Source organism: Rhinolophus hipposideros (assembly GCF_964194185.1).
Source record: "Rhinolophus hipposideros genome assembly, chromosome: X".
Classification (NCBI taxonomy): Eukaryota; Metazoa; Chordata; class Mammalia; order Chiroptera; family Rhinolophidae; genus Rhinolophus; species Rhinolophus hipposideros.
The window spans coordinates 72,425,821-72,438,495 of NC_138046.1; the positions used below are offsets into that span (position 1 = coordinate 72,425,821).

Consider the following 12,675-nt stretch of genomic DNA (forward strand, 5'->3'; position numbering starts at 1 on the left):
CTTAAATTTGTATTTAATAATTTAAGTTGAACATCCTTTTGTAATGTTTATTGGATATATATCCTTTTGTGAATTCCTTATTCATTTCATTTATCTATTGCAGTGCTTGTTCTTTTCTTATCAACTTATAAGAGCAATGAAACATTAATGGCATCTATACCCTTAGTCTTAATGTGTTACAAGTATGTTTCTAGGTTCATTAAGCATTTTTTTTAAAGCATAGGGTAAGTGGAGAGCATTGTCCTAAGACTTAGGTCTTAGGAGTAAGACCAGAAGTGATAAAAGAATTAATTCCTGATCTCAGGAAGCTTTAAATTATTGGGGAAGAGACAAACAACAACATAAATAAACTTAAAAAAAAAAGTCAGCAACAAAGCAAGGTAGCATAAACTAGGATACAAGCAATGAGTGTTAAATGGAGGAGAGGTCATTGTGGTCTAAAATGATCTAGGAATACTTCAAGAAAAAAAGGGACATGATCCTGCCCTTAAATTAAGTGGCATATAAGAAACTTTGTAGTTTCATGTTAATTATCATGATAATATTGGGTTTCCTTGTAAGTTTTCTGTAATAGGATAAAATATTTGAACTAAATTTATATTGTGAGGGATGACGTATTTGTGTTTACATATACATATGCATACAAATATGTGCATTTATAGGTACATCAGTGTATTTATAGAAAACAAATTTTAAAGAGTATATACTAAAACAGTCGCAGCTGTGGTGATTATGCCTAAATAATGAGAAAACAGGTAACTGGCTTTCAGATTTTCCTATTTGTTTATCTTGATTTTTCTGATTTCTCTGCAACGTGAATGAAAAAGATACTTAACTAGACATGCCACAAAGATAAAGGGCCATATTACAGACATGTATGATATTGTGATGAAAATTTGACATACAATACCAAATGTTTGCTATAATTTTGATTATGTACAATTGAATCCACAATTTTGGATGTTTATTTTTAGACTACTATGATATAAAAATGTTTCAAGTGGTCATTAAATTTGACATTTTTTCTGTAGTCTTCATTATTATCAAATCTTCCTACTTCGATAAACAGTTCCTAAAATTTTAAACTACTTCTCCAAATTACCCTGTAACATACTAATCAGTGACCCATCCTAACTTAGCTCTTTCCCACATGGCTCTTTCCTACTTTGCCATCTGAATTCTGTTCCCGCTTAATTCATTTACTTATGTGTGTATATCTTCTCCCATTCCCAAACCTCTTCTTCAGGTCAGCTCATTCAGAAGAGTCTTCTGACTGATTGAGGAGGACAAAATATGCCTGTTGTATTCTATAGTCATATGCAACATGAAGTGGTATTGTGAACTTCACATTTTCTTTTGTAAGTTAAGTCATAGCTATTTTAAACATGCCTTGGACATTTCCCTGGACTTTTGATACTGTTTAATTTCCAACGTATTCTTTGGGGGAAAGACTAAAATGCATTTTACATGTATGTGTCTTAGTATCTTTTTCATATAGTAGAGTTAGCTTTATATAACAGAATCACTAATGAGATAAAAGAACTTCCTTCATATTATTAAATACTACAGAGTACAATGTTGTATGGTAAGAAATAGCAGGAGAGCACCTCCACATTTCCAAATATAGGAGATCCCCACCTTTGGATGAAGTATATTTCTTGACAGATCTGTTAAAACAGTGTGTGGTGAGGCAAACTTTTGTCTCCTCACTTCTGCATTTCACACAGGGATTGTCAGTCAGGTAGGTAAGAGGAACCTAGAGTACTGTATAGGTCTTCTTTACGCCTGCCTACAAGAACCAGAGAGATGGTGAAATTATTTGCCTAAGGTCATATGGTGATACTTATCTTTGAAATATAGTACTACTACTACTACTACTACTATTACTACTACTACTACTACTGCTACTACTATTACCACTGCTACTACTGCCACCACCACCAGTAATAATAATAGCTATCATGAAAGATTTGTTGGGAGTCAGTACAGCGCTAAGTACTCCCCATTCATTATTTCATACAATCCTTAAAGTAATCCTATGAAGTATGTACCATTAGCACCATTTTATATATTACAAAAGTAAGGCATAGAGAGTTTAATTACATTGCCTGAGATCACACACTTCAGGAAGTGGCTGAACAGGGGTTTAAACATAGTTTTGTTGTTTTTTTTTTCATTCAGAGCCCATGAAGCAGCCTACCACTTTGCTGATGCTGAAAATTAAAAAGAAAATAATGCTGCCCTCATATACTTTTCTTTCTGTTTATAAATCATAAACAGTGTGCCAACCATAAAACAATGGGCTTTTTTCTATCATACAATAGAGAAAACAATTTGCTTGCATTGTGTGATGATGATCATTCAACAAATATTTATTGAGCTTCTACTAAATGGATATAAATGAATTAGGGCTATGGTAAAGATTCAACGTTTATAAAGCATTTAACACAGTGCCTAGCAAAGAGTAAGCATATAATAAATGACAGCTGCTATTAATACTAAGAATACCGTTGCTAATTTACTGGGTTATTGATATCACATAGAACAAAATATTATTTTTTAATATTACTATATTTTCTCTCACCCTCTTGCCCTTCTATATACTGTTCCTTTGACCTAAGGTGGCCTTGCAAACCACTAAATGCCTCTTCATTCCTCAAATCCTAGTTCAAATATTACTATTTTTCCCAACCCTTTCCTGGCCTCATTCGTTCACTTAGGTTTTTGCTCCTATATTTAGGTAGACCCTAGGTTTACATATATTCCATTTTAATAATATAACTAACATTTATTAAGCACTTACTATAAGCAGGCACTATTCTAAAAACTTTACGTGAGTTAATATATGCAACAATTCTCCAACAATTCTGTGAGATAGGTCCTATTGTCTTCTCTATTATTCAGATGAGGAAACTGAACACATAAAAGGTAAATGGTTTACCCAAAGTCACAGAATCAGTACGAGGGGGAAGCAGAATTTGAACACAATCTGGCTCTAGAGCCCATACTTTAACCATTATGCCATCCTGCTTCTCAGAGCAATTATAGCATAATTAGCTTTACATTCCCTGTCCAATGTGAGGAACAGAACCATGGCATACCATTTCTATTCCTAGAACTTAATTATGTATATTATGCATAGCACTGTTGAATAAATGAAAAACAAAAACAAAAAAGCCCCACATGCAAAGTCCTGTTTCTAAAGTGATATATTCTAACTTGAAAGTTAAAAAACTAAAATTTTTTGGAAACTTTTTACTCACTATCAAATGAAAAACAAAGAATATAAAACCATTCTATCTTAATATGTCATGAAATTGAAAAGAAAAATTATTTTAACAAGTTATTTTTTAGTTTGTGTGCCTCATGTTGTAGGAATCAATTTCCAGCTTGACTTCATAGGAAATTCAAGGAGAATGCTGGTGTAGTGGAAAGAATATTTGCCCAAGAGTCTACAGAATTACTTCTAATTAGTTATTTGACCTTGGACAGGTTTATTAATTTCTTGCATCTTGGCATCTTCATTAGAAATTGAGAGGGATGTGTGCCTCCAGCACAGCCCCAACAGAACCAGCTGGATGGGTACCGTGCCCCTCCCCACGCCATTGACATGTCCCCAACACAGCTCATTAGGTGAGAAAATACCCCAACCCGTGAATGCATCCCACACAGGGATTTCCCCTTAAACACCTGACTGTGGCAGCTAGGGAAATTGTGCTTCTGGACCCTGTGTGTTTGAAACAATTGAAGAGAAATACATAGAAACAAACACAGAGATCCAAGTAAATTGAGATACAAAATATGTTCCAAATGAGAGAACAAGATAAAAACCTCATCACAAATAGAACCTTAATGAATCGGACATGACTAATGTACCTGAGAAATAGATCACAGTAATGGTCATAAAGATGTTCACTGAACTCCAGAGGAAGAATGGATGAACACAGTGAGAACTTCAAAAAGAGATAGAAAATATAAGAAAGTGCCAAACTGAAGTAACAGAGCTGAAAAAGTAAAATAACAGAACTAAAACAAACAAACAAAAATACTCTAGAGGGGTTCAACATCAGACTGGAAGAAGCAGAGGAAAGAATCAGTTATCTGGAAGACCGGGTACTGGAACTAACCCAAGCAGAGCAGCTAAAAAAAATAAATGGAATTTAAAAAATTCAAGATAGCTTCAGGGGCCTATGGGACAACATCAGATAGAATAACATTTGCATTACAGGGGTCCCAGAAGTAGAAGAGATAGCGAAAGGGGCAGAAAATATACTTGAACAAACAATGGCCAAAATCTCCTCTAAACTGTGGAAGGAAACACATCCGGGAAGCCCAGATGGTTTCAAACAAAATGAACCCAAAGAGACCCATACCAAGGCATTATAATTAAAATGCCAAAATTTAAAGATAAAGAGAATTTTAAAAGCAGCAGGAGAAAAACATCTTGTTACAAGGGAACCCCCCACCCCATAACACTGAGCAGATTTCTCAACAGAAACTTTTCAAGCCAGAAAGGATTGCATGATATATTTATAATGCTAGTAGGAAAAAAAATTTCCAACCAAGAATACTCTATCTGGGAAGGTTATTATTCAGTATTAGAGAGAAAAGGGCTTTTCAGGCAAACAAAGGATAAAGAAGTTCATCACCATTAAAGTGGCCTTACAAAAAATGGTAAAGGGCCTTCTTTAAGCTGAAAATAAAGGGTACTAATTAGTGACAAGAAAACACTTGAAAGTAAAAGTCTCACTGGTAAAGGTAAATATATAGTAATGGTAGTGAATTAATGTGAAGGTTAAAAGACAAAAGTAGTAAAAACAACTAGTTAAGGGATACGCAAAATGAAAAGATACAAAATGTGACATCAAAACACAACACGTGTGAGGAACTTAAAATAGAGTTATATATACAGAGGGCGCCAAAAATGTATACACATTTTAAGAAAGGAAAAATCTATTAAAATTGTAATACTCAATGCATACTGATAACAAAAGATGAATACAAGTCACATGTGACTTCTGCTATTACAAGAGATGCTCAAAGTGGTTACCATCAGCATCCAGACACTTCTGATTATAGCAAACTTCTTGAGCAACGTTGACCAAAGTGTCCCCTTGTATACATTTTTCTGGAACCCCACATATATATATATATATATGTATATATATATATATATATATATACATATATATATATATACACACACACACATATGTATATGTATAAAATGTATAGATACACTGTTGACAATTACGTTCGCAAACTCATCCTAGAAAAAGTGCCACATACTTCATTGCTGAATATCACTACTGTCACCTTCGAAGTACTCCTCCCCTTGGGAAGCTATGCACTGACGCCAACACCTAGTCCACCCTTCAAAGCAATTTTGGAACTCTTTCTGGAATGGCCATCAGAGCTGTCGTCATATTACCCTTGATGTCCTGAATGTCATCAAAATGTCTTCCTTTCAATATTTCCTTTATCTTTGGATAAAGAAAGAAGTCTTTGGGGGCCAGATCAGGTGGGTAGGAAGGGTGTTCCAAAACAGTTATTTGTTTACTGGCTAAAAACTCCCTCACAGACAATGCCTGTCGTTCTGGGCGGCCTGCGGCGTCTCAGCTCCCGCTCCCCACGTAAGAACGCATTACATGTTGAGGCCAAAAAGGAACACCAACGGAGCCATAGATAGGGGAGTCACACCACTGTAGTCTCGCTGTCGACTGGGTTGGAGACACCGGAAGCAGGAGCCACACTATCTGCAACCTGCTGTCCACTTCTCTGCAATCTGAAACCCGCACTCCGCTGCGCTAACTGCATTCCGCGCTTGCCAGCCACCATCTTCTTGCTAGCCCCCATTTTGCTGCTAGCGTAGCCACGGCAGTTATATTTGTGGCCAATGGCTCACTGGTTACAGCTGACGGCCAACTAGCCACAGCTGATGGCCATTTACTACCTAAATGAGCACCCAAGAGCTCCTTCGGGACCATTTTTGCACACACCTTTCTCCTGCCAAGATTTTCAGTTAAGATTTTCCTAACTGTTTCTCTATCCATGTTTGCTTGGTTGGCTATGATTCTCACAGTCAGCTGACAATTTTGCTACACAATTCGATGAAGTTTTGCAATGTTTTCATCAGTTCTGCTTGTTACTGGCCACCCTGACCTCTCCTCATCAATGACATATTCTCTCCCCTCAGAAAAACGTTTAATCCATTTGTACACTGCCATTTTCCTCATGGCATTATCCCCATAAACTTGAACTAACATGCCCTTGATTTTACTTCCACTCTTGCCAAGTTTAACAAGAAATTCAATGTTTGTTTGTTGTCTAATTCAAGCTCGGACATTATCATGACGACACACAAATACATGCAACACTAATGAATGTGAGTCAGCATGACACCGCCACACATCAACATGAACACAGCTGTGAGACACTGATATACCAAGGTTATGAAACCTTACTGAGCTGTTTGTACAGTGCTGCCAATTTAGGCACATGGTGGCAAGTTCGCGAACTTAATTTTCAGACAATATATATGCACACACACACACACACACACACACATGATAGAGACAGAGAGAGACAGAGACTGTTACATGTGAGCCTTGTGGTAACCACAAAACAATGAGAAAGGGACCTAAGGATAACGCTATAGACAGTGAGTAAACCAAAAGGGAAGAAAGCAAGAGAAAAAGAAAGGAACTATAAAACAGCCATAAAACAATTAACAAAATGTCAGTAACACACCTATCAATAATTACTTTAAATGTAAAAGGACTCAATTCACCCATCCAAAGTCAGAGTGGTTGAATGGGTATTAAAAAAAAAAAAGACCCATCTACATGATGCTTATAAGAGATTTACTTCAGCTGTAAGGAATCTGCGCACACATCTATGGTCAATTTATGACAAAGGAGGCAAGACTGTACAGTGGGGATAGGACATTCTTTAGGCTTTTTGATTTTTAATTTTCCAATTACAGTTGGTATTCAGTTTCAGGTATACAGCATAATGGTTAGACCTTTATATAATTTATGCAGTGATCCCCCTGATCAGTCTAGTAACCACCTGGCACTATACATAGTTATTGACTAAATAATATTACTTACTGTATTCCCTGTGCTGTACTTTAAATCCCCATGACTATTTTGTAACTACCAAATTATGCATATTAACTCCTTTCCCCTTTTCACCCAGCTCTCTAACACCCCTCACATCTGGCAGCCATCAGAATGGCTATCATCAGTAAATCAACAAACAAAAATTATTGGCAAGGATGTGGAGAAAAGGGAACCCTTGTGGACTGTTGAGATTTCAAATTGGTGCAGCCACTATGAAGAACAATATGAGGATTCCTCAAAAAATTAAACATAGAATTATCTCTGGATTCCACATATAAGTGAGATCATATGGTATTTGTCTTTGTCTAACTTATTTCACTTAGCATAATATTCTCTAGATCTGTCCATATCGTTGCAAATGATAAGATTTCATTCTTCTTTATGGCTGCGTAATACTCCATTGTATAAATGTACCACAGTTTCTTAATCCAGTCGTCTACCGATGGGCATTTCAGTTTCCATATCTTGGTTATTGTGTATAGTGCTGCAGTAAACATCGGGGTGCATACATTTTTTTAAATTAGAGTTTTCGATTTCTCTGGATAGATACCTAGGAGTGGAATTGCTGGGTCCTGAAGCTGAAGCTGAACAATAATGAATGTCAACTACAATTTTTTATATATATATATATATATATATATATATATATACATATATATATATATATATATATATATGGTTACAAGAAGTGGAGTACAGCATTAGGAATAGAGACAGTGGAAATGTAGTGGCTGTATGCGATGTCAGAGGGGTAGTAGATGGGGTAAAGGGGGTTATCACTGTGTGAGGGATATAAATGATAAATGTCTATTACATTGTTTTGTACACCTGAAACTAATAAGAAAAATGTGAATTGAAAAAGAAAAGAAAAGAAAGAACTATCTCTGACCCAGTAATTCCACTTTCAGGTATTTATCTAAAGAAATCCAAAACACTAATTCAAAAAGATATGTGTGTGCACCCCTACGTTCATTGCAGCATTATTTACAACAGCCAAGATACAGAAGAAATGACATTCTTTTCAATAAATAGTGTTAGAAAAACTGGACTGCCACATGCAGAAGAATGAAACTGGACCACTATCTTATACCATACACTAAATTAACTCAAAATGGTTTGAAGACTTGAGTATAAGACCTGAAACTAAAAAATGGGTAGATGAAAACGTAGGTGGTAAGCTTCTTGATGGTGGTCTTACCAGTTTTTTGGGGGGAGAGGGTTATCACCCCAAAGGCAAGGTCAACAAAAGAAAAAAAATAAGGTAAAGGGATTAAGAAGTGCAAATAGGTAGTTACAAAACAGTCATGGGAATGTAAAGCAAAGCATAAGGAACATAGTCAATATTATGGTAATAACTATGTATAGTACCAGGTAGGTTCTAGACTAGTCAGAGGGGATCACTTCTTAAATTATATAAATGTCTAACCACTATGCTGTACTCCTGAGATTAATATAAAATAATACTGAATGTCAACTGTTGAAAAATTAAAAAGGGGGAAATGTGAAGAGGAATATGAGGTCCAAATTTCTAGGTATAAAACAAGTCATGGGGATGTAACATACAGCATAGGGAATATAGTCGATAATACATTATAGCATGGTACCGTGTCAGATAGTTGGTGGTCTTATCATGATGACCACATCATTAGGTATATAAATGTTGAATAACTATGGTATACCTCTAAACCTAATATAATATTGTATGGTAGCTACATTTTAATAAAACTCTTTTAAAAAATGTCACTATGTCAAATTAAAAAGCTTGTGTACCGTGAAAGAAACCAACATCAAAATGAAAAAGCAACCTGTTGAATGGGAGTAGACTTGATAAGGGATTAAAACCAAAATATATAAAGAATTCATACAACTGAACAGCAAAAAATAAATAAGCAATCATTAAAAAATGGGCAGAGGATCTGAATAGACATTTCTCCAAGGAAGACATACTCATAGCGAACAGACGCATAAAAAGATGTTCGATATCGATAAACATCAGGGAACTGCAAATCAAAACCTAACCAAACATCACTTTACACCTGTCAAAATGGCTATTGTCAAAATGACAAATAATAAGTGTTGCCAAGGATGTGGAGAAAAGGGAACTCCACATAAAGTGGTTGCAGCTAGTATGGAAAACAGTATGGAGGTTCCTCAAAAAGTAAAAGTAGAACAAACTTCTGATCCAGCAATTTCACTTCCGGGTATATATCTGAAGAAAACAAAAACTAATTTGAAAAGATACATGCACGCTTATGTTCGTTGCAGCCTTGTTTACAATAACTGGTATGGAAACAACACAAGTGTCCACCGATGGGTGAATGGATAAAGGAAATTGAGTACTACTTAGCCTAAAAAAAGAATGAAATCTTGTCATTTGTGACAATATGGATGGACCTTGAGGGTGTTATGCTAAGTGAAATAATTGAGACAGAGAAAGACAAATATCTGATTTTACTTATATGTGGAATTTAAAAAACAAAACAAGAGAACAAGCAAAACAAAACCTATTCAGAAAGAACAGACTGATGGTTGCCAGAGGGGAGGTGTGTTGGGGAGTGGGTGAAACAGGTGAAGGGGATCAAGAGGTACAAAACTTCTAGTTTTAAAATAAGTCACAAGGATATAATTTACAGCATGGTGACTGTACTCAATAATGTATTAACTTTGGTAACAGAGGGTAACTAGACTTAATTGTGGTGATTGTTGCACAGTGTATACAAATGTTGAATCATGACAAATACCTGAAATGATGTATACAGTATATCATGATGTATACAATATAATATTGTATGTCAATTATACTTCAATTAAAAGAAATTGAGGGGTTAGTCTAAAGAATTTGTGAAGATTCCATACAATGAAAACCCTTAGTGGTTCAGATTTGCATGCATATGAAAAAGCCACCTGTCCTGTATCCGTGTTTGATAATGCAGGGGACATTATTTTAGGCAAAATGGATAAGATTTTTTTTTTCTTCTAAAGCCCTCTCCATCTCTAGCTTTCTCACTTCATTTTTCCATGGTAAAATTACCTCGCTGATCTTTAACTATAGCTTAATGAATGTATTAATACAAAACCCGCAGTATATACAAATGGGCTGGCTTTGGTTTTTAGTCTCAATAGTGTGGCTTACACCAAGAATGTTGACTGAAGGAGATAAGTTTGAATTTATTATTTATACTTTGCCTTGTTCCAGAGTAAAAGAGAATTTCATGTTCATTTTTAAATCTTGTATGCTTCTATAAAAACATGCACTATTTAAAAAGTCCTAGTTAGTAGTTATAATAGATCTAATTTTTGATATAATATATAACAAGATTTAAGAAATACACTGAGATAGAAACTGACATGTTTATCATACACTTGCTTTTATTACTTAATTAAAGTTTGGCTTTTTTTTCCCTCCTCCTTTTCTTATGCTTTGTGCCTGTTCACAGACTTTCAGGAGTAATTTGTAATTTGGACATTAAAAATCTTTAATGGTGTATTTTTCTTGTCACTGTCCTAAATGAGAGTCATTTATGTATCAACTAGTCATATATTGTTCTGCTCTTGGTAATTAGCTTGTCTGTTTTCTGAAATAGAACTAGTCTGATAATACCACAGAAGGCTTTAAACCAACCCTTCCCTTTCTCTTGATTTTTTTTCTTTTTCAAGTCAGAAAAAAAGGGGTAAAAAGAGAATATGTCTTGTGTTTATTTTATGTATCCAAACCTGTTCTCTGTTCACTTATTTTTCTCTTTGAAACTCCCTGGTTATAGGCAAATTTCTTAGCTTACAATGTTATACAATCGCTTCTAAGAGGTTCATATTTTTTCCTGAACCTTTTGAGTAAAGCATATCCTGAACACGGTACAACAGATTTTTTAATTTACATAATTATTTCTTAACAGAAAAACTTCATTATTTGTTAGGTCGAGCACTAACAACTGAAAAAGCTGAATATTCATGGTGTAAGAACCCACCTTTTAAGGGAGGAGTGTATAGAATTTGACAGACATTACTCATATTTGAAAAATAAATCTCCAGAAGAATTTGTCTCAATTAAGATTCTTCGGAGAAGACTTATTACTATGCTGTCTGAATGTTCTTGTTTTTATATATCTAGATTAGCTATGTTGCAGATTTCTTATATTTACACTAACTAAAGTATTTAACTGTTAATAATGCATTTGCTCATTGTTTGTAGCAATCAAAAACCAAAATATTATATAATTTAGGAATAAATTCTAAATACTGTATAAATTTGATATTTTAAATAATTAAGTAGGTTTTATTGTGACTTATTTTCCCTTAAAACAATTACTTAAGTAGACAAATACATCTAGAGCTTGGTCCCATTGTATAAATGACAAGCATCTAATCACTGTTGCCAGTTGAGTGAAACCAAATTCCTTCACTTGCCCTGAAAATTGAGGCTGTAATGATGAAATCATGAACTCATTGTTCTTCCTCTTGGAAGATTCACTTGAAGATAAATGTTGGCAACCACTGTAACTAATGCAGTTATACCTGAATAAATCAAACATAATCAAAATATATACCAATGAAACTTTATGACTTGTACCCATTCCTCATAGGTAATAAAATGAAATTTATAGAGAATAAATGATGTGAAGTTTGGTGATTTATAGTTCAGTTGTTTAACAAATAAATGCATTAAAGACATATTATTCATGAACAAATTAGCTTCTTTGTTAGACATGCTTATTACAAAATTATGGCTTTTAGAGAAAAGATGGGATTTCTTTAGTAAAAATTGATGTATTTTTTTTACTTTTAAGTACTAGGTTTTATTAATGTCTAAATCTAGTAAAGTCCATTCTTCATTAGCCATAGCAATCTACATATAAATATTTTCCTTTTAAAGATGTTACTGATTTTAAAGATATTTTCTTAAATATGAGAAGACAAGGAATTTAAATTTGCCATAGGTCCTCTGCTCTTGTCTAAAGAAGTTTTCATGTTGTTCTTTCTGAGCACACAGTAAGTACTCACTTGTTGACGAATTCTGATACTTTATCTCTGTTCAGTATCTACTGCTCAAATTCTCCCATTCTTGAATCAGAACCAACTCTTCCCATTAATAACAGGGTAGACATTTGTGACCTTTTCCAGTGTAATTCAGGGTTGACCAATACTGCAGTACTTTATATTAAATATTATTCAATTACTGTGTTGGATTCAGTGAAATATAATACATAAAATTCGTTTTGTAGTCTTTGTTAAAGAAAATCTTATATTAGTGTTTTAGGGATCGTGTAATAAGACAGAATATGTAATTTAATATTTTCAGTTTGTCAACAAGTTTAATTTTTCTTTTTACAAATCACACATTTTAGACTTCATAGTTTTCATCCTGTGCTATGCAAATGCTGCACTGTGGTCTTAAGTATGTAGCCAAGAATGCTTAAGACATTGAAATACCTTAAGTTCACTTCCTCTTTTTAGTCTGTTTAATGACTTTTCATGGATGTCACATTACCTTAGATTTGGCTTGATTTAGAATTTGTAAAGCCATAAGCGTGCAACTGAAGTTTACCATGATATG

At 34.4% G+C, this 12,675-nt stretch overlaps 1 protein-coding gene across 4 annotated transcripts in view; it reads left to right on the forward strand.

The window, feature by feature from the left end:
• The window catches only part of CHM (CHM Rab escort protein), a 204,005-nt gene that overhangs the window by 167,433 nt on the left and 23,897 nt on the right, over positions 1-12,675 (forward strand). Inside the window, exon 13 of one of the 4 annotated variants that reach the window (XM_081043322.1) lies at positions 1,247-1,307. The exons of the other annotated variants lie outside the window; for them this stretch is intronic. Within the exon in view, the coding sequence (XP_080899448.1) occupies positions 1,247-1,281 (35 nt within the window). The 3' untranslated portion in view covers positions 1,282-1,307. Of the gene's footprint in view, positions 1-1,246; positions 1,308-12,675 lie in introns of those variants that run through there. 4 annotated transcript variants of the gene reach the window in all.